The sequence below is a fragment of the Orbicella franksi genome, chromosome 9 (genome assembly GCF_964199315.1).
Source record: "Orbicella franksi chromosome 9, jaOrbFran1.1, whole genome shotgun sequence".
Taxonomy (NCBI): domain Eukaryota; kingdom Metazoa; phylum Cnidaria; class Anthozoa; order Scleractinia; family Merulinidae; genus Orbicella; species Orbicella franksi.
Window position 1 is genome coordinate 16,961,732 of NC_138153.1, and position 21,333 is coordinate 16,983,064.

Genomic DNA, 21,333 nt, shown 5'->3' on the forward strand with positions numbered 1-21,333 from the left:
TGGGCGTTGTCAGGACGTCGATTTTGATTGGCTAGCAGACAATAGAAAAAAGCAGCATGAAAACCGTCAGGCGTGCACGACATCACATGTTCAGAAGAATCCAAAACAGACGTTTTCAAATTCGGCCTCGCGTGAGCCAAAAAATGCAACACAAATTTTCCAATGTGATTTTATATCAGAAGTTAAAATTCTTCCATAAAAGCGCAAATGTATATTTTTTCCAAGCGAAACTAGCAAAGTGATACAAGGAATCAACATCGTTGTACCTATGCACACTTGGCTCAAAGAACTATCCATTGATAACTTTGATCGAAGCTTCGAACGGATCAAGCACTTCTCAGTAGAATTCTTCGAATTTTTTCCTGACCAAATATTTTACTTTCCTTTTTCCCAATGGGGCACTCCAAAGTTTAAATTAAGTAATGGACATACATTTCTAATGGCATGCTTTCCCCCTGACGAATTTCCTCCCGACTTTTGAGTCGTGCAATGTTAGACGTCTCTCCAATTAGGCATCCGTAAAGAAGAGACAATTATTGTTCTGCGAATAAATAAAGACAATACACTATTGAAACAGGAAACAAAGTGCATTCTAGAATTCTTTGTTTACTAATCAAGGTGATCAGGAAGTCAGTGTGGTATGTTTCAGACAAACGAAAAAAATAAATAAACAATTGAGAATAAAAAGTTACAATGTTTTATTAATCACTTACACAAAATCATAAGAACTACGAAGTTAGAAGTCATACAATTTTCTTAAAGACACTGCCAGTCATTACAGTAAAACAAGATAAAGTGAAAATACATTGATCAATAAAAAAAAGCTTTCATTAAAGCTTTCAGCCCATGTAAGCTAAATGCTGGCACTTAACAGCATCCTTCATTTTAACTAAAAAGTTTCAACATGACATCCTAGAGCCTGCCTACTTTATTTTGCACTAAACGAACCTGTGAAGACGCATGCATCAGAGCCAAATTAAAACAATGCTTTATCTTCACTCTTTTCCCCACTTGATAGCCTATAATTTTGGAGGTTAAAAATAAATAGTTCTTTTCCGGTGCCTGAGGGTCCTAGCAGGGGCTCCTTTCCTGAACAGCAGCCGGTAATCAAGCCTAACATTTGTCAAGATTGTATTTTCCATGTTGCTGTATCAACATTATAAAATCAATTCTGAGATGTTGCCCACAGTTTTACCATCAAAATTTAAATAACAGATTGAAATTCTAAGTATAATAAAATCTTAGGGATGGTACATGTAATTTCTTTTATCAATACAGCAAATGTCTCTTTTAAACATTTTACTAATCCTCACTAGTTTTCATCGAATCTTATTAGTTATATTAAACAAATCCATCAGTAAGTTTCAAAATAATTTCACACTTGCAGCAGATAAGACAACTTTCCTTTTGAAACAGAAGGCAACTTGTTACAACTTAAGAGAAAAACAGTCTGACTGGCACAATGTTTAATCTCTACATTGCTGCCATGTAGAGAGAGATAAAGAAGTTGCAGCAATGCATAATCAATGTAATAGTGGCAGCCTCAGTTCCTACTGGTACACCGTTAGCCTCCTACGCAGACATCCTTAGGGCTTGTTGTAAAGAGGAAAGATTGCATGAGGAGCTGTAAGAACATCTGCATAGGATACTAGTACACTTTGACTTCAACAACTGATTCAAAAAGAGATAGAGAGAGAAATAAAAAAAAAATAAATAAAAGCCATCCACTATTCCATCCAGCTGTGGTTTGTCTAACCCAAGGGCATTTAATTTTCAGGATGAGAGATTAAGTCCAAAGCAAGGATTGCAGAATTGTGAAGGACCTTCCACTTTAAATCACAGTCAGTACTGGCAGTGTGTTTAATGTTAATATCCAGGATTGATTCGCCGATGTTTCCCCTTTTTTACAGTGCTTGACATTTCCTCGTCTTCATCAGCTACATCAGAGTCGACTCCAGCGCCTTCAGTCATAACATTAGCTAGCATCTCAGGTATTCTGGCAATATCACCTAGTCAAAAAGACAATGTAAAAAAAACAAAATTAGCCATTTATGCTTTTGGTAAGTGTAATTGCAGGTTCTAATGTCAGACTACTTATTTCAGTCCCTTGTAAGGGACTCAGTGGTCATGAGCATCCAACTGGTATTTTAGGAAGTCCTGTGTTCAGATCCAATCAGTGACTGATAGTCTTTCTGACTGTCTGATAAGTATGGCAAGCTTACCAACATCTCTTCATCATTTCACCAAACGTACCATCATTTCGCTTCTATTCATGAAGTTTAGTCCTGACATGTCTTGATAATTTATTGTATCATACTTTCATGTCTGGCTTTGGCACAGGTCAGAGAGGATAGAAGAAGAGGGTGACAGGGGGGGTGGGGACCAGGAGTAAAGAGGGGAAGAGCTCTACAGAAAGCAGGAAATAGATCGCGTCTCATTGAACAATATTATGCAATATCAAAAGTACACTGTTCCACGAAGAGGTGGAAACCATTAATGAAAGGGCAGCCACCAGATAGGTGCCAGAAGTATAAGGTCCAAAAAGTAGGAAGTACGCTCCTTTCCCCACCACCCCCTTCCCACACAAGAAGAAAAAACTGAAGAAAAAGTTCCCTGAACAAATAAAGAACTTATTACAATCGAACCTGTATTAAGTGGTCACCCTCGGGAAATGGCTAAGTGACCGCTTAATACTGGCTGACCGCTTAATACAGGTTGTACAAAATACAGGTCAGAACACAGTGAAAATGCCATTTTATATCACAGTTAATGACGGAAGGGAAGCACCTAAACAGAGGAGGTTGCTATGGTCTAGAAGTGCTATGTGAATATCATTTTCAAGGGGATGAGTTTGTTGTGTAACTGGCTTAAACAGAAATTAATGAAAGAAGAATTCGATCCACAATGCTGACAAGACTTTTGACCTCAAGGCAGAAACATTAATATCCGGCGATATAAACAAGGAAATCAACTACCTGGTGTGCTATTTGTAACTGTATGCACTAGTATTTGAGTGGCTTCCTTTTACAAAGTGACTGTTTAATACAGGTCAAGACAATAGAAACAGCTCGTCAGGACTTAGTAAAGAGCGACCGTGACCACTTAATAGAGGTGACCGCTTAATAGAGGTCAAAATTACAGTAATTAAGGGAAGTAATTTTTGGGACTTTGACAACTGACCGCTTAATAGAGGGTGACTGCTTAATACAGGGCCGCTTAACACAGGTTCGACTGTACTTACATGCTACTGTTGTCACACAGAGGCTCCTGGTGAAGCGCCTACCAAATTTGCTTTGTGTTGCAAGCCTGTCAGAAAACAAGACAGTCATATAATTTGAATAATATTACATACATGCATGCAGAATACAGATATCTCAGTGGACCTTTTCACTGATGCAATTCTCTTTTCAGATTTTTTCATTCAAACAAAACAAAAAGCCTCCCCACTTGATTTACCATACCAAATTTAGCAAATAAGTGAAGTTTAAAAAGAACCCAAGCTTGGAACCCCAAACTTGCCAATTTCTATAAGGAAATGTATGCCAGAATGCAAAGAAGGGAATATTAAACCAAAAAGCCTTCTGTGGGAGGGCACATGAACATTTTCTGGAAAAAAAAAAAGCACAATAAGAGGTAGCTCTGAAAGTTGACCAATGTTATCCAGTCCCTGAATGGTTAAAGAGTGGATGATGTCACTGGCAATGGTGCTACATTGTGTGGCATTGAAACTTGATCTTCCAGGAAATCTGAAGATTGAACATTGTACCTTTTCAGTGTCATGCAAGTGAGACACACATTCAGAAGTGAGCACTGTAGTGGGATTGTAATCGTGAGGACGCAAAATAATTGTTTAAAGTTTTCCAGTTTAGTGATTAATTTGTTGCAAGACTCATTCATGACAAATGATACTTCGCTTTCCACTAGATAGTGATTTATTTGGTCTTGGTCACTCCAGAACAAGGATAACATCAATTTTACTCATAAAATCACCAGTGGATGGCTTGGTTGGTTTTAGTGAAATTCACCTTTAAGATGGTAATTTATCCAGTAGATAAATGAATGCTATTCACTTTTTGAACAAATGGATCCTAGTGCATTACATTATATTTGTCCAAGAAACAACCAGGACCAGTGCTTCTGTCTGGCTTGTTTGTTCTCCCAAAAATCTTAATGTAACATATTTCGTGTGATTAATTTGTTTCACTATGGCCTAGGTAGACAGATGCCCGTCTCACCCCCACATGGATGGTATTAATTTTGAAAATCAACAATTACAATGCTCTACAGAGAGCTCTGTATTTAAGTCTCTGATTGGTTGATATTAGTGCTTAAAACATCAGAACAGACTAATTACAACCAATCTCTGAAGAGCAAACAGAAAGGCTTGTCACTCATTCGGTAGCCTGCGTAGCAAGCGTTTCCGTGGGGTTTGGAAGCAAAGAAAGACCGAGGAACGGGATTTTCGGTGTTTTGTCTGCACGGAAAATGGGGCGAGAACCCAAAAAAAGAAAGAGGGGGATGGGAGAGGGGAAGGAAGGAAACGCTTGCAGACAAACCCCTGGATTTTGAAAATCTCTGTTCGCCAGTGAACGGAGCTCGTGATTGGCTGGGCTGGTCCACTATTATTGACATGTGTCAATCAAAGGTAGTTTAATACCTTTTAGTGCCAGACAAAAGAGGAAGACGCATTCAAAGCTTGGCTCCAAAACACTTTAACTTCTCTCGTTGAACGAGGATTTAGTCGTCAGCTTTGACAGTATGGTAGAAATCCTGTAGTGCAATGCTTTGGTTTTTCGAAGCCTGCACATTATTGTAGAAGCAAGCGCGACACAATTTGCAGCTGTTCCTTTAATTTTAACATCACTTTCTTGAATGCCACATGCGCCAAGGACAAGATAATAAACCACGGGACAGAAAATTCGCACTACTGCGTGGGAAAACCTAGTGATTTCGTCTGGCTTGTTACATGGCAACATGTTGTCGTAGGTGCTCTGACATTTCATTAGAAGCATTTTTGTTAACAGCATTTAGAACCTCTGGGTATGATGAATGTTTTGTTATAGTGTTAGCTGCAGCACGCCAGTTTTTGTCATATATTTGCCTTACCAAAAATTTAGTCGTCTCGTCGTGGGGAATTCTTACGACGACATTTTATAAACAACTTTGACTTGGAGGCCGCCTAGGGGAAGATTCTCTTTATTCAGATACTGGTCAAGATTATCGTTATTTCCCCTCTCAGATGTTTGAAGCCTCTCCTGCCCAAATTCCAAAGTTTGCCGAGAAGACTTTCCGTCGTTTGTTTTTGCTGCAGGCGATAACACTTGAACCAATTTGCGGATCTGGTGTTTCCAGCAAACGCTTCTTTGCTGGAATTGCCTTTGTGGGAGTTGACTTGCTAATTTTACTTTGTATCGATTCCTGGACGAATGAATACAGTGATCCAAGATTTCGAATCATGCGAGCACAAGGATCACTAACGCGACTGGAATACTTCTCACATTTTAACTTTCTGGCAGATTTGTGCTAAAACTTCACCCTTACAGTCCTTTCTTTTAGACGGACTGAGTAGAAATATAGCTTGATTATAAATTACCAAATTTAATTCATCGAGATTTCTCCAATCCCACCGTGCGCTCGTTGTTTCAGACATATTTTGACAAGTAAAGTTCATTTTGGTTCAAAGTTCACTTCCGCTACGGAAGGCCAAAGATTTTATTGGTTAATTTATTACAGCCGATGACAGCACGAACTCTCAGTGTGCGCAGGCATGAAAGGCCAAGTGGGCGGTTTTTAAAATCCAGGGGTTTGTCTGCAAGCGTTTCCTTCCTTCCTTTCCCTCCCCCCTCTTTTACTCGCTCCGTTTTTCGCGTTGTAATTCTTTGCTCCCGAACCCCACAGAAACGCTTGCTACGCAGGCTACTCATTCGGCTAGTTCCAGTCCTTTCTTTCTTGCTATCACTTACAATTGACTACTCGTCGGTGACCTTCCTAACAGTCCACTCTGGAGAATCAGCCCTGTGAATGTTAATAAATACAGATCAGCGGCTATTTTACAGACCTGACTAAGAATACAAATATTACACCGAGAGCACGTGCGTTGCATTGTAAACTTCATAGATCAAGTTTATGTAACGTCTTACCTTCCTTGCAGCTTCCTTGCTGCAGCCTCGAAGCATGACGCTGCAAGTAGAAAGATCCTGTTCAGCAGAGTGCAAATTTTAACTTTTTAATGGAAATTATCACCTACCACCAAGCGTGCAGAAGAAGAAAGCTTCGAAATCGCACGAAAACACCGACTCGTCAACATGGTGGAATAATCTTTACTGCGCCTGCGTTCACGGTGATGAAGCGCGCAAATAGCCATGGGATTGTCCTCTTTTAGTGGCAGTCATCATGGCGGCTCAAATCAGCAAGAAAAAGAAGGTTGGAAAATTGGCGAAATCTCTCTTATGAAGTGACTATCTCGGATATTTACTACGCTGTAGTGAAAAGAAATTATTTGGGACTCTAGTCGGGGTATTATTAGGAAGTGATGTTCAAATTACGGTGAAGATTCAAGCGGATTTTGTTGTAGTCGAAGCATCCGTAGTTTGTGGTGCCTGTGTATTATGGCGTCTAGATATCAGAAATCAAACCTTATAGGACTGATCCTAGCTTATTTCTACCCAAGTAAATAAAAATATTGCTGTAGCAGGTTTATATTATTCAAATCTCGTGAATCTACTGGTTTCTTGTTTAAAATAATTCAGTTCTGGAAAATGGATAATAACCTTGCATGTAAGCTTACATCGATAAGGACCACAAACATAGCTAGAGCATACCTTCCTGACATTTTCTCTCTTCATTTTCCTTCAAAGTTCCTTGCAGAAGAGCTAGTAGAGTGTTCCGTTTTTCCTAGACATTTTTCTGAATACTTTTTCCATACAGTTTGTTGCTGATGGCGTATTCAAAGCCGAATTGAACGAGTTTTTGACTCGTGAATTAGCGGAAGATGGTTACAGTGGTGTTGAGGTTCGAGTTACTCCCATCCGAACTGAGATCATTATCCTGGCCACCAGGACACAGAATGTTCTGGGAGAGAAGGGAAGGCGCATTCGTGAACTAACATCTGTTGTACAGAAGAGGTTTGGCTTCCCTGAGGGAACTGTTGAGGTAATTACTCAAGATCTTTAGAGTATATTGTACAAATTTTAGGTTACATATTTTAAGTGGAACAAAGTGTTCGGTGAGAGGGTGAGGAGAGGGCATTGGACTATGAATCATCATCTGTCCAGGCTGTGTGCACCTGGTTTGAGTGCTGCTCAGGGTAGTTGTGTTGTGTTATTGTCACTCAAGATTATAAATGGCAAATGATATAAATGGCAACAGTAAGCTGTACAACAATGGACTATTTTACAGTTCTCTTCTCAGTGACCTGGCCTTTGGATGGTAGCGAGGCTGGAGTTGACCTTGTTTTGATACAGACCTCACTGCTTTTGTCATGTAAATGCACCTAGTTAGCATCAGAGCAACTTGTTTTACATAACAAAAGCAGTGAGGTCTGTATCAAAACAAGGTCAACTCTAGCCTCGCTGCCATCCAAAGGCCAGGTCACTGAGCAGACAACTGTAAAATGGTCTATTAGTCAGAAAGCTGGCTCCACCAATCCATAACATTGGAACAGACCTTACCTTTCGTAACAGACAGCTTTTAATGATAAAACAAAAAGAGAGCTGGAGAAAGCTGTCTCCCTGCTTCTTCGCTGGTACTACTCGGTACAGATACATTGTCGGCAAAATTTCTGATCACAAGTTCTGCTTTTCTTCTAGTTGTATGCTGAAAAAGTGGCAACAAGAGGTCTGTGCGCTATTGCCCAGTGCGAATCTCTTAGGTACAAGCTGATTGGTGGACTTGCAGTACGTAGGTAAGACGTCGCAAAACTCTTTTATGGGTGAAAACTTTTGTACTGTAGTTGTTAGGCGACGTAAGTTTCAGTGGTCCAAACCTTTCATCAAATATTATGTAGCATCTTATTTCTCTTCAAGCAAAAGTTTCTTGTGATTGCTTAACAGGGCTTGTTATGGTGTACTTCGATTCATCATGGAGAGTGGTGCCAAGGGTTGTGAAGTTGTTGTATCTGGAAAGCTACGTGGTCAGCGTGCCAAGTCCATGAAGTTTGTTGATGGCCTGATGATCCACAGTGGAGAACCAACCAATCATTATGTGGATACTGCCATCAGACATGTCTACCTCAGGCAGGGTATGTTCACATTATATGCTATATACATGTACTTAAGATGGTATCAAACTATCTACAGGTCCAATGATTTTCCTAGAATATCTGATGATCTTAAAATTAGTATGCTATGGGCAACTATCAGTTCTTTGCATAAGCCAGTAGCCTTGGGAAAATTGCTATTTGATTTGTTCCACAGTTACCCTACAGTATAGTATTAATGCAGGCCAGGTTTTTGAGCATGTTGGCTAAAAAGTTAAACAAGACTTCAATCAATAAATAAGTTTTATCAATTAATTGGGCATTTTCACTCGTGTGGCCAGAAGCCATGTAAATTTATTGAAAAGAAAGTGTTTACAAGGACAGAGTTCATATCCCACAATATTTGTTTGGGATGCCCACATGGCTGTCTTGACATCATGTGAGAGCATTCCATAGTTTTGCCACTAAGGTATGTTAGAGGTTTTAATTGGCTGATCATAAAAACCCTGATAAAGACTTCAAAGTTGACAGAAAAATCTTGTCAGTGGCTCAACAAAGACAATTATTATTGAACTGGGTTTTGTGAGAATTGCACAAGACACGTATTACAAGTATTTTCAATGAAAGTCTTTGATATCATCAGGTGTGCTTGGAATCAAGGTAAAGATCATGCTTCCGTGGGACCCTACTGGTAAGACTGGGCCTAAGAAGCCTCTTCCAGATCATGTCAGCATTGTGGAACCAAAAGAGGAAGTGGTACCAGCCACCCCCATGTCTGAACACAAGGGAGGAAAGCCTGAACAGCCTGCAGTACCTGTTAATATGTAGAGTTACCAGGTATGTTTCATCTGCTGTAACTGAGCTACATCTTTTAAATTGGAACCTTAATTTTAACAGTGGAGCCCTGCCTTACGGCCATCTCGTTAATAAGGCCACCTCATTATTGTAGCCTCTATTCTGGCCCAAACAAAAGTTCACTCAGTCATTTTCTTATTTAAGAAGCCTTTTAATACAGCCACCCTGTTAATACGGCCAGATTTTTGGGGCCTGTCAGTGACCAGATTAACAGGGTTCCACTGTATTTGACAATATTTCTACTGAATTGCAACAATGAAAAAACAGCAAAATGAAAAGCATGTAGGGCTTGAAAAAACTTGAATTCCAACTTGCCCTTGGGAAAAGTAGCTCTCAAATTTTGCTAGCCCCGGGCAAGTCTTAGTTTGATATTTTAATGATTTAGTTGGCACATGACTTGCCTGATCCCTTGCCCCTTGGGTAAGTGAGAATGAAAAGTTACTTGCCCAGAAGGAAAATCTACTTGTCAGGGACTATGGCACGGTACTTTTTTCAAGCCCTGAGCATGATGCAGGCTCCTATAAACGATATTCTCTGAAACTTGTTCCACTGGCCAGTCTGAATAATGAGCTGTCCCCTTTTGTCCAAGAGACCTCAGAAATAGGCCCTTTGCAGCTAAGCCATCACGTGACCTATTTTTCATAAAATTATGGGCTATAACTTAACGAATGCCAGAAATGGAAAAAGCATGTCGAAAATATCAAAATGGCCAACTTTGAGGCCCCCGTCATGAAAGAAGGAGATTTTATGACAGTCCAAATTTTTAAAAGAATAAGAAGATTTGTATGGAAAAAGTAGCAAGACCTTGCTCTCCAGCAACATTTTACATACAAATCCTCCAAATTTTCCGAAAATTCAAACTGTAGTATAAACTTACTCTTTAATTCCAGGGGCCTCAAACTTAGCCATTTTGGTATTTTCGATGCACTCTCTCCATTTCTGGCATTCTTTAAGCTATGGCCCATAATACAAAAAATTTTCTCTGAAAAATTTGGCCAAGTGACCCCAGCTGCAAAGGGCCTATTAGTGTCTCTGGTTGTTTCACACAGGTAAAAATCTATGTGAGACACTGCATGGATCTTTATGGAGCTTCGTCAACAAAGAAGTGAACAAATGTTGAAGGACAACTGTTTCTTCAAGCTACATGTATCCAGTGTTTGAATTTAAGGGAACATTATCCCTAAATCAACCAGATTTTGCCAATTTCACACGACCTATATGCTAACTGCATTCACAACTGTAAGAAGTTAGAAATATGTTTAGGCAGTGGACATGGAAACTAATAGTTATTTTTTGTTTTTCAGGTTTGAATTATTCATTCAGCTGTTTTCCATCTTGCTGTGTAAAAAGATAATTCTAAGAATAGAAAATAAACAACTCTCAAACATACTGAAACCTGTCTTGTTTATTATTCTTGTTAACAATACACAACCCTTGTAAAAAAACTGGAATATTATTGTTAGAAGTGTAAGGTGATGTGTTCTCCTTGGGAAGTGACTTCCATTAAAATGTCTTTAAACCCTTGCAAATTAAAATCATTTGGAAGCAAGTATCATGAAACTATACTACATAGTACACTTAATCACTTAATTACAGTTAGTTTTGTTTTCCTGAGCATCTTGACATTTCCAGGGTTAATCCAAGGGAAAACAAAACTGTTTCAAAATCAACCAGCAATTAAGTGTTTTGTAATATAGCTGGAGCTTAGTGTAAAGCAATAAGGCAAGACAAATTACTCCCAAGCTAAACATAGTGGGAGAGCGGGCAGATTCACACACATCCATGTGACCATAAATCAACCAATCAGAGCACATGCTGGATTGAACTTAACTCCAGCTATATGGCAATGGCCAATTGCCTCTCTTGAGACACGCCTGCAGGGAATCATGGTAGTTGCATTCATCAAAACACTTGTCCAGTCCAACATGATGTATACAACTACCACGATTCCTGCAGGAATGTCTCAAAGATGGAATTGGCCATTGTTGTTAAATCGACCAGCACCCAGAGAAGTCTTAAGGTATATGAAAAAGTCCACACACATTAAAATGTTTTTTTTTTTTCGTTACTTTTTTCTGTTCTTCACCTTTTTCCCCCAACAAGTTTGCCCTGAATATCTAAGAATATCCTTGTGTCTTGGCTAGACCTCTGGAATTATTTCAATTAAGTTTCTCAAACTCATGAATTTATCAAGTTAAAACAGAACATCACAACCGTGAAGGAGGTTTGGACACCCTGGTCTTAATTAGCATAGATTTTGACTATTTTACTTCTCCATTTACTTAGTAGTTTATGTTTCAATTGAGAAGATATATCAAACACTCGAAACAGTATTTCATCGGCTATCCAAACACCTCAAATTTCGTCAAAATACTCTGCTGCACGTCATGTTTTCAACTCTCTTCTCAGTGTTTGGACATCCTGATGAAACACTGTCTCTCCTGTTTGATACATTACTTATTAAGTTATACAATGAGGATTGCCACCCTTCATCAAACATCTCTGAGGCTTGTATAAGCTTTTCCAGAGATGTTGTCATCTTGTGTGGCTAATATCTTTCATTTGATTGTATCATTGGTTTGACCCAATAGAAAACTATCCTCATCCACCTCCCTGAAACAACAAAAAGAACTCTTAAGAAACTATGCAAACAAACAGGAAGAAAAACAAATTAATCCCATGAAAAATATCTTAATTTTTTCTGAGATAATTGTCAACATAGCCTTGGCCAGGGAACTTAAATTAATTTGTAACAAAAACTATATATTTTGACTTATGCAAATCTTGTTGTACATAGATTTCATCATTCAGAAGTGCCTAATTATAACATGATTTTGTTTCTTATTTCATTCTGCTACATATCTTTTACTCCCAAATTCAACTTTCACAGCCAGTGCACAAGTACCCTTTGGGTAACTATTTTTGAGATTGAGACAAACTTTAATATTTTGTACATACCTTGTTCAGGTCAACACCAATGTCCTCAAATTTTGTCATCTTTCCACCAAACTTGCCAAGTTTTTTTGCTTTCTGAAATGTGGAGTCATTATAGTTCAGGAATTATAATTTTGCATATTATTAAGAAATTCAGGTACAATTTGTGTCAAATATTTTTCTTAATTACAACTCAACTTACAGATTCTCTGATCTCTCTATCTTTCAAATTCTTTCTGTCAGCTTCAATCTGTGCAAAGGATATAACACAAATAAGTATCAGTCAACTAATGTTTTGTCAAGTTCACTTGTTTGTTTAACTCCCTTGCCAGTCAAAGGCAAAAAGTGTACAACACATAGAAGACATAACATTGTACCTGTGCCTTGATTCTTGTTTTCTCCTGATCTTCCAACTTTTTCCTCTCTAAGAGTTTCCTTCTTTCTTCTTGTAATTGTTTTTCTTTCTCTGTGAGCTGGAATGATGCATGCACATGAACATTTTAATAGTTACTTTGAAATGAAATAATCATCATGGGAGTTGTGAAGTGATTAAAATATTTGGCCATTAGAATAGCTGAGACATTGGGTCCCAAAGTCAGTTATGGATGGATGTAATAATATTGATATGTACAAATTGATTGCAAAATTGATAGGTTTGTAGAGGTCTTATGCATTACATGGTGTGAAAAAGACCAATAGTGCTAGTGGCGAGATAAACCAATTAAAGGTACCTGGGAGAATTTTGAATTTGATCTTGCCACTTGAAGGACAAACAACTTACAGGCTCAGATTTAGAGGCTGCTCCACTTGATCTTGAAGGAATAGCACTGTAAAAATTAAACAATTAAAAATATGAAACCCTCTGGTAAACATTTTCATGGTAAGAGTTACAGTTTATTATTAGCACTTATGAAGTGACATTTTTCATTTCATCTAATAACAGAAAGCTTCCAAACTGCTTCTGTCAGAAATGCTTCACTGGCCATAATTTTTTAGATCATAGAGAGACTGGGCAATCATTGACATAACTCAATCATTGCACAGGTCTGTCTGCATGGCTTTCAAGAGGAACTTGGAAGAGACTTAAATTAATTTTTAATTAGCATTCTATGACTATTGATTTATGTCTGCTCACTTAAATTTCTTTAATAATATTTGTTTGACCAGCTGGATATCCTCGTCTGATGGAAGAACAACACATTCCTCAACCTGTAGACAAAGAAAGACATATTTTTTACATTCTGAAAACAATTGGGAATTCTAAAGCAATTTGTAGTGTATGTACTTACTTTTAACAGCTTTAAACCTTTACTGAACTTGAAATTATAATTTTTGACACAAGAAACTACTAACATTATTTTCAAACAAGAATTCACCAATAACTTCATACATTTTGTTTAACACTTTAACAGTTTCCTGTGAAAAGAGAAGCTGAATTTCTAAGATGAATGAATGTGTAATATCTCACAAGGGGAAAAGTAAGTCATGAATTATTGAACAAGCATGAGGTCAAGTTATTTTTGGGTCAGTGTTTCTGTACCAAGATGCTGTTGAGGTCTACATCGAAACCAAAAAAGTTTGAAGCCAAAGTCTAACCAGATTGACTAACCCATATATCTTGCCTTGCCTACATATTAGTACAGAAGGTAACTCTGAACCTGATTCCTGATTCCTGATTCTAGCAGCTTGGGTCACCTGTGATTAATTGAAGGGGTGCCTGGAAAAAAGCCCTAAGTGACTTCTGATAAATTGCTAGATTCTCCTTCCAGATTGCCTTTATTCTCTTATGAGACACAAGGAGAGTTTGGCATTTCACAATATTGATGATGATGATGATGATGCTGATGCTGCAGCAGTGGCAGTGGCAGCAGTGGCTGCAGCTGCTGATGCTGCTGATGATGATACTGCTGATGCTGATGCCGATGATGATGATGATGATGATGATGATGATAATAGATATTTAAATAGCGCTTATCGAGATCTGCTCTAAGTGTAGAGTTACAAAAGTAAAAGAGCTAAAAAGAAAGTTCTTAGCGATAACAATACAGAGAACAATGATAAAAAATTAAATAAATAGAATAAAATTTCATCAACAGTCACTTAAGTCCTTATTCCCTACACCCCTTCAATTATAAAATTCACTGTCTGCAGCACACCTCAATCCATCCCCAGTGATGAAGAAACTGCTGGGCCTCCGGTAAGCACCAAACTTTGGACGAAAAAGATTTGTTTTGTGTCTTGACCCTGCGGTACTTTTCATCAATGGGTGACTTTATGATGTTGCTAGGTAAGAGAATAAAATACAGGGAGTAAAGTAAAATGAGATCAGTGGGACTTGAAAATATATTAAGAGAATTTATAACTCTTTTGAGGGAAGATGGGGAGAAAATAAACATAAGAAAAACAGGAAAGATGGGAAGAGAAGGGAAGTTATTGTTGTTGTTTTTATCTCCAGAAGGTCTCAGTTTAACATTTTTAGTTAGTAAACCTTCCAAAGAGATTCAGTGGTGTACAGAATTTTTGAAAACCATGACATTTGCTTGCCGTTGGCAGGGCACAGTAAATTGTTGTCTATTAGGCAGCAATTTAATCTGGTGCCAAACGGTGGATAAACTAACCATTGGATAAATTGGATAAATTGGATAAATTGGATGGAGTAGTGTGTGCGCTTTTCTAGTGGATTAGTGTTGTCTATCCATTGAGCAACCTGATAATTATCATCTGCGTGCTTCACATACAGTGAACAAAGTGAATGAGATGAAATCATTCCCAAACTGAGGAAGCACTGCAATTCACCAAGAATATTTTGATTTACAGGTCTATGGTTCATGGTTTCATCAAACTCGAATCTTTCCTTAAAATATCACCTTCTACCATCTGTCCCGCCCCCACCACAACCCCTTTGAGGAACGAGCAAGACTCCATGTGAAACAAGCAAGCCCTATTGTTTATAACAGAAGTACAGAACTACGAGAAAAACTAAGACAAACTTCAAAAACCATACGTAAATGTCCATCACATAGACACCCTCCCTAACTTAATAAGCACTAAAATTATTTTACTTTGCAAGAGTCAATAGCGTTTCGATTGCCTGTCTTGCTGTTTCACGATCGTGTTCCTTACAAAGAGACTGCAGGGATGAAATCAACGCATGTTCCCTCTCTCCTTCACCCAGCTTGCTACCACCCTGTATAACGCAAGGTTTAAAACGAAAATAAATACACGGCTTTCTTTAAAAATAAAAACATCACATTCCCTTACTACATAATATACACGGCTACGACAAAGAAATGGAAAACGAAACATTTCCTCACAGAGCTTGTGGCCATGTTTATCTGTGAGTCAGCGTATTCTTCTCCTGTGGTAGAGTTTTACACGACGTAGAAATTTGCGATAGCTGTAGTCCGCTGCTTTTGAGCAGGCTCGCGTCAGACTTTCAACAAAAAAAAAGAGTACTATCCTCGTGTGCAATATTTATTTGTCGTTATTTTTCGCTTTGATTCCTTGACATGCAAAAATGTTGCGTTAAACACTTATATTAGAAACAAAAATGGACAAAAGACCGTTATTTCTTGGAAAAGGTCGAGGTAGAGGCCGCGGAAATGAAGAAAAAGGTACCAATCCGGCGGCAGGGCAATCTGGTGGCCGCGGACATTTGTTACCCGCGAAATGGGGAAATTCCACAAAAGCTGAAAATGGCGGTGCACATTTACCCAAGGTGCCTGAAGCTTCCAAGGAGAGGCAGGAAAAGGCAAATAAAATAAAGGAGTCTGCGAAGAGATACTTGGAAAGAGTGGACGACGAATTTGAAGACTCCTCAGAGGACGAAGAAATTAATGACAGTGAAATATTGAACAACACGTTGAAGAACTACAGAAATACCTCACAAGGTATTATTAATTAATTTTGAAAGATGAGTGGTTTACAAGATCAAATAAGTACACGTTTAGTCGAGAAAACACTACTGGAGTTAACTAGTAATTTGTTGCCCCGTCCCCTCCCCTCAGCTTCACCTAGCTGATACCATTTTGCAGTCGAACCTCTCCACAATGGTCTCCCTGGGGACAGAGGAAAGTGGCCATTGTAGAGAGGTTACCCGCTTTTGGGGGGTACAACATTCTTATATTTTTCAAAACATGCTTATTGTACCAATATCAATAAATATGCATGATCAAAATAATATATCAAGAACAGAGAAACTAAAAAGGAACAGAGACAAACGACACACAGTACAGATCATGTTGAGAGATTTTTTTTGGCAGTTGGAATGTATGTATGTACAGTCTTGCTGGGACACAAAAAATGACTGTTATAGAGAGGCGGCCGTTAGTGGCTTCGACTGTACTTATACCGCAATTGACCAGCACTTAACTTCTCTTTACTTATCAGGACATTGCTATCTTGTTTGCAGACAGTGAAGAAGGCCTAAACAAAACTGCTCAGTATTTAATAGACTCCTGCAAACCTGGATCTAGTGTGTGTTTAATATGCATTGCTTCTATCAAGCACGTTGATGCAGTAAGTACATGCATGTCATGTCAAAGACCTCCAGTCCTCTTGAATTTCAGGGAGTCTTCTTGATGACGGCCAATTTTCGTGGTCTCCTGGAATAACTGTCAAATCTCCTGATTTCTCTTGTATAAAAATGTGTTTCACTGCTTATTTTTTGTGTAATTTTAGATTATTCAAACTCAGAATTGAAGGACAAAAAATGCAAACAGAAAACCTAACTGAAGAGTTACAAAACTGAAATCAAAATTCACACTAATCCTGGGTTAGCTTAACCAGGCTTTGAACAACCCAGCCCTGTCAAGATAATAAAAAAATTGTGTTGTGGCTGATTTTGGGTAAATTTCAAGAGCAATTTGAGATGTTTTTGAAGTACTTCCCAAAACAGTGTAACTTCATGACTGAACCAAGTCCAACTTCAATATTATTGTTAATCAATTCAACTTAATTGAACTTGATTGAACTCCAGATCAGGATCATGGTGTAAGAAACAAACCAGTGAATACTTGTCCAGTGTGGATTCCTTCAGACCCTCTGAAAGGAATACACCCTAAGTTAACAGCATTCCCTGTCCTTTTAATTAGCAGGACCTGTGCAAGAGATTGATTGTGTTTGTTTGCCAAAGTCATTTAAAACAAGTCTTGCCAAAAGAGCACACCCTATGCTAACTATAAAGCTTTATTATAAAATGGCTAGCATAGTGAGTGGGCAAGATGAACCAAATCCTGTGCTGTGATTGGCTACTTGAGCGGGCAAGATGGTGCTATCTTGCTTACCTGGGACTACCCGCTGTGTCCTGCAAGAAAAAATTTTGCCAAAAGCCTGTGTCCCATAAGAAATTGGTGTTCTTTGTCCACATAATAAATCCTTTTTTTTACCAAGCTTGTTTGGTTAAGATGGCTGGATATTGGCCTCATTCTTTTTCACAAGTTTGTAGACCTTCACTCCATCTCGGTCCATAAGCACGCAAAAAAGACTTGGCCAATATCCAGTCATCTTGACCTCACACTTGGTCAATAACCCATATTATATATTGATCTACTGGTTCATCCAACACTTGGATAATATCAATTTATCCACCTTTTGAACAACATGATTGGGAAGAACTGACAACTAACACAGCCAATTAACCGCCAACAAAACAACTTGCTTGAAAATTTCTCTCAAATTAGTTATAAACAAAATGAATGTGTTTTCAGAGTTTTCAATATATATTACTTAGTAGTGAGTCAATTGGCTTATTGTTGTTGATTTTCCCTAGACATTCATTATGTGTCAGGATGTAAATTTTGGAATTTTCTCATTTCAGGTATGGAATTGTAGCCAATGTTTCTCAACTCTTCACCTTCAGTGTATTCAGAAATGGGCCAGGGATGGTGCTGCATATAACCTCCTGTCCTCTGATAACATATCTCAAGCTGATCTTCCATGGTACTGGTATGTATGACATCTTTCTTGACCTACAGTATATTAGAATAATTCATTAATAATAATTATTCTAGATAGCAACTACAGTCGAACCTCCCATAAGCGACCACCCAAATCCTCTGTAGGAAAAAAGATGGCGACTGGTACATTTACCAATAGTTCTTAGTGCACGAAAACCTTAACAATGTTCATAAAAACGCACAGAAACGTTATACAATCTTCAAACCTAGGCTGCTTAATGTCCTTCGTACAGGGACGTATATCGTAAAAATTTGGTTTTGTTTGTGCCTTTTAGGCTGTGTTAAGTTCGTAAGACCTTGTGGTAAAATGTACATCTGCCATCTTTTTTCCTACGGTGGATTGTCAAGCCTAGGTGGTCGCTTACAGGAGGTGGTCGCTTATGAGAGCTTAGACCATATTGGGTCAAAAGTTTGCCTCATTAGCATATGGTAACTGCAGAGACTTACCCATGTTTTAAATGTGTTAGTCATGTAGAAAGTCCATTTCGAGAAAATCTGGTGCATCCCATTGAAAATATTTGTCTCTTTTTACTACCCGGGAATGCGATAATGCTACAACACCTTATTAAATCCAATTTACGTTCTATTATCTGTCAAGTGGTCACTTACGGGAGATTAAAAACAAAAAATAATTTCAAACTTTTAGCTCTAAAAGTGGTCGCAGTTGCTTACAAGAGGTTCAAAATATTAATAGTGATTTGACTTGAGAACTTTTGGTATTTTGGAAAACTGGTCGCTGAGGAGAGGTGGTGGCTTACAAGAGGGGGTCGCAACCGGAGGTTCGACTTTAGGTTTGTTTTCATTAGTGCAGTCAAACCTCCCCACAACGGTCACTTTGGGGACAGGGGAAAGTGGCTGCTGTACACGTAGAGAGGTGGCCATTATGGGGAGGGTAGGGGTGTGATATGTCGCCTTTTCTTTCAGGGGTACAACATTTTTTGTTAAAAAAAGTGCTTAATTTAGGATATATAAATTAAAGTGTATCAAAACAATAGAAATTAAACAGAAACAGAGACCATCTGATTGACATGCAGAATGAATCAAGTTTGGTGACCTCTGTGATTTTTTCTTTTGGGAAGGTCGGTTATAACACAGGCTATCACTTGTTCTGCAATTATAATATTATTGCATGCAAAAATCTTATTTTATTATTTTGAACATAATTTGAAAGTATGATAATGATGTAAAGGTTGCATGATATTATTGCGAAGCCATCATGAAATTCTGACGGCCTGCTTTTGTTGTGCAGCCACCTTTTTAGAACCTTTCTGACAGTTCACCCCAAAACAAGAAACAACAATTAAATGGTACTGAGTTTAAAGACAGCCACAAAGTTTTGGTACACTGGAACCCAAGAAAACTTTTTAATTTTAAAATTCACTAAAATTAACACATTTTGCCTTCATGTTACAAGGAATCCATTGTATCATATTTACTGTCCATGCTTATGACGTTTTTTTGATATTATTTTTTGCTGTGATTCATTCTATTTGTATTATTTTGTGATTCTTCCAATTTAGCCCCAAGTGTAGGTTTGAATTCAAACAGTCAGACTGCCCTACAAGATATTATTGCTTTTGTGAAAAGCAGGTATGAAGAACGAAACATTTGCTACAAACAATTTCTTGACATTTTTAATTATCGTCTTTCTATCCCTGTGAAGCAACAGTAGCTAAATAATTTAGTTGCCAAGTTTGATCTTCTTCAAATGCTGTTAGAGTACGCTGTAGCTATTTTTGACTAGCTAAAAGGGCTAGTAGAAATACAAAATCTAGCAGCCAAATCTGACTAATAAAAACGTGACTGGCTGATTACAATTAGTCTCAAGCCCTGTGGGTAACAGGTTTGGCCTCAATTTGTTTTTAAATTCAAAGTGGCTTGGATTAAAGATGCCTGATTACTATCTCTCTTCTTCTCACCAGGAAAACCCTTTGTTTGATCCATGGCTGACTCCCCACTCCTGTGGCCAATCTTGTAGTAAACCTCTTAAACCTGAATGTGGTCATGATTGTCTTTTGCTTTGTCATCCAGGTAAAGTACGTAAATTATATCAAACTTTTTTAAGCACACAATGTATATATTACATGCAGTGTTGTCAAATGTAGCCTACTGTTGGCGAAGAATGCACTACTTTCCTTATCATCTCAGCCGGCTGCTCTAGCATGCTATATAATTTATAATCATGTGATTCAATCAGCCGCCTTCTGTAAACCTTTGTTACAACTCTGACATATAAATTCAAGTAGGGAAAATGTTTCAAAGCAGGCCCTGACCAATACATATAAAGTAACAAAAAACTGTTCCCTTCCTTTTCCCTTTACTCCTGAGCACCAGACTGTGCTTCTTAACTATCAGTACCTGTCACATAAAAGTAACTCCCCTGTAGCAGTGCACCAACCATACACTGGTGCACAAGCGAACTGTGCACAATATTTGTGGTCACAATGCAAATATTGATAAATTATTTGAACAACATAAATTTGCATTTGAATTAATAATTAGAGTTTTTCATTAATTTTGCTACTTTGTGTCTTGGAACTCATAGGTCCATGTCCTCCTTGTCCAAAGACCGTCCGTGTGTCCTGTCACTGTGGATCTCACCCACCAGTGGTCAGAAGATGTAGTGCTAAATCATGGTCATGCGGCAAGCCCTGTGGAAAGCTCCTCTCATGTGATCATCACAACTGCGAATCTCCATGTCATCCTGGTAAGAAATAATTAGGTTGATGCAATGGTGAACTTAATGATTGGTTGCTATATACTAGAGGTAGATTTGAAACAACAGAAAAATAAAAGACCTTGTAACAAGAAGTAGTGAATATCACAATTTTGTGGACCTTTCTCTCCATTGATGCATCAACAAACTTGGTTAGTAAGTTATATTACAACATAGTTTGTTAAGTGTTCTCCTTCCCCTTGCAATTAGATATAGTTTTGAGAAAAATTTTAAGGTGAATTCATTTTTAAAGAAACGTTTTTTACATCATGTCTTCTGTTTGAATACTGAAAAGTTGATTCCTTGTAAGAATTATCATTAGGAAGTTCAATTTCAAACCCTACACCAGCAACAGACTGAGAAATGATCGTCATGGTGAAACTTTATCAAACACTTTAAAAAATGTTACCTCTTACTCTGTAGGTGGCTGTCTGCCATGTCCCAAGGAAAGTATACAGAGCTGCCTATGTGGTAAAGTGACAAGTAAAAGACCTTGTGCCAGTCCAGAGTGGCAGTGTGAACAGGTGATCACTTATTTGTTTTATCCTCCTAAGCTTTTACAGCATGCAAAGAAATTCATGTTTGATAGCCCAGGGCTAGTGGATTTTGCAGTCATGCTAGAAGATTCTGTTCTTTGCTTGCTCAACAGGCAAGTGATGTAGATTTAAATGTAA

General features: G+C 38.2%; 4 protein-coding genes across 4 annotated transcripts in view; 2 read left to right on the plus strand and 2 right to left on the minus strand.

Annotated features, from left to right (window-relative positions):
* Positions 1–674: 674 nt before the first annotated feature.
* Positions 675–6,364, minus strand: LOC145497819 (uncharacterized). The gene is made up of 5 exons (XM_081477685.1): positions 6,248–6,364; positions 6,141–6,180; positions 5,964–6,015; positions 3,242–3,306; positions 675–2,009 (listed from the first exon to the last, which is right to left on the minus strand). Exons 1-5 carry the CDS (start codon positions 6,362–6,364, stop codon positions 1,867–1,869), a joined length of 417 nt encoding a protein of 138 aa, XP_081333811.1. The 3' UTR covers positions 675–1,866.
* Positions 6,365–6,378: 14 nt separating this feature from the next.
* Positions 6,379–10,441, plus strand: LOC145497800 (small ribosomal subunit protein uS3). Its single transcript, XM_081477662.1, has 6 exons — positions 6,379–6,423; positions 6,928–7,152; positions 7,809–7,903; positions 8,052–8,239; positions 8,841–9,034; positions 10,357–10,441. The coding sequence occupies exons 1-5, from the start codon at positions 6,394–6,396 to the stop codon at positions 9,023–9,025; spliced, it is 723 nt and encodes a 240-aa protein (XP_081333788.1). The 5' UTR covers positions 6,379–6,393; the 3' UTR covers positions 9,026–9,034; positions 10,357–10,441.
* Positions 10,442–10,519: 78 nt separating this feature from the next.
* LOC145497802 (UBX domain-containing protein 6-like) lies at positions 10,520–15,392 on the minus strand. The gene is made up of 9 exons (XM_081477665.1): positions 15,301–15,392; positions 15,049–15,173; positions 14,143–14,269; positions 13,122–13,195; positions 12,768–12,813; positions 12,364–12,459; positions 12,189–12,236; positions 12,011–12,082; positions 10,520–11,665 (listed from the first exon to the last, which is right to left on the minus strand). Exons 1-9 carry the CDS (start codon positions 15,313–15,315, stop codon positions 11,654–11,656), a joined length of 615 nt encoding a protein of 204 aa, XP_081333791.1. The 5' UTR covers positions 15,316–15,392; the 3' UTR covers positions 10,520–11,653.
* Positions 15,393–15,433: 41 nt separating this feature from the next.
* Positions 15,434–21,333, plus strand: part of LOC145497737 (NF-X1-type zinc finger protein NFXL1-like) — a 21,040-nt gene continuing 15,140 nt past the window's right edge. The window contains exons 1-7 of the mRNA XM_081477578.1: positions 15,434–15,876; positions 16,398–16,504; positions 17,805–17,932; positions 19,464–19,533; positions 19,866–19,974; positions 20,489–20,650; positions 21,083–21,183. Of these exons, the coding sequence (XP_081333704.1) occupies positions 15,537–15,876; positions 16,398–16,504; positions 17,805–17,932; positions 19,464–19,533; positions 19,866–19,974; positions 20,489–20,650; positions 21,083–21,183 (1,017 nt within the window). The 5' untranslated portion in view covers positions 15,434–15,536. The remainder of the gene's footprint in view (positions 15,877–16,397; positions 16,505–17,804; positions 17,933–19,463; positions 19,534–19,865; positions 19,975–20,488; positions 20,651–21,082; positions 21,184–21,333) is intronic.

What these genes read in the sequence shown, in the direction of transcription:
- LOC145497819 (XM_081477685.1), bottom strand. Translation starts at nt 6,364, where the DNA reads ATGGCTATTTGCGCGCTTCATCACCGTGAACGCAGGCGCAGTAAAGAT. An exon ending in CTTCTTCTGCACGCTTGGTG is followed by an intron (nt 6,181 to 6,247) that starts GTAGGTGATAAT and finishes TTCTACTTGCAG; the next exon opens with CGTCATGCTTCGAGGCTGCA. An exon ending in TCACCGACGAGTAGTCAATT is followed by an intron (nt 3,307 to 5,963) that starts GTAAGTGATAGC and finishes GTTTTCTGACAG; the next exon opens with GCTTGCAACACAAAGCAAAT.
- LOC145497800 (XM_081477662.1), top strand. Translation starts at nt 6,394, where the DNA reads ATGGCGGCTCAAATCAGCAAGAAAAAGAAG. An exon ending in TCCCTGAGGGAACTGTTGAG is followed by an intron (nt 7,153 to 7,808) that starts GTAATTACTCAA and finishes CTTTTCTTCTAG; the next exon opens with TTGTATGCTGAAAAAGTGGC. An exon ending in ACATGTCTACCTCAGGCAGG is followed by an intron (nt 8,240 to 8,840) that starts GTATGTTCACAT and finishes TGATATCATCAG; the next exon opens with GTGTGCTTGGAATCAAGGTA.
- LOC145497802 (XM_081477665.1), bottom strand. An exon ending in ACGCTATTGACTCTTGCAAA is followed by an intron (nt 14,270 to 15,048) that starts GTAAAATAATTT and finishes TCTCTTACCTAG; the next exon opens with CAACATCATAAAGTCACCCA. An exon ending in ATCACTGGGGATGGATTGAG is followed by an intron (nt 13,196 to 14,142) that starts GTGTGCTGCAGA and finishes CTTTGTCTACAG; the next exon opens with GTTGAGGAATGTGTTGTTCT.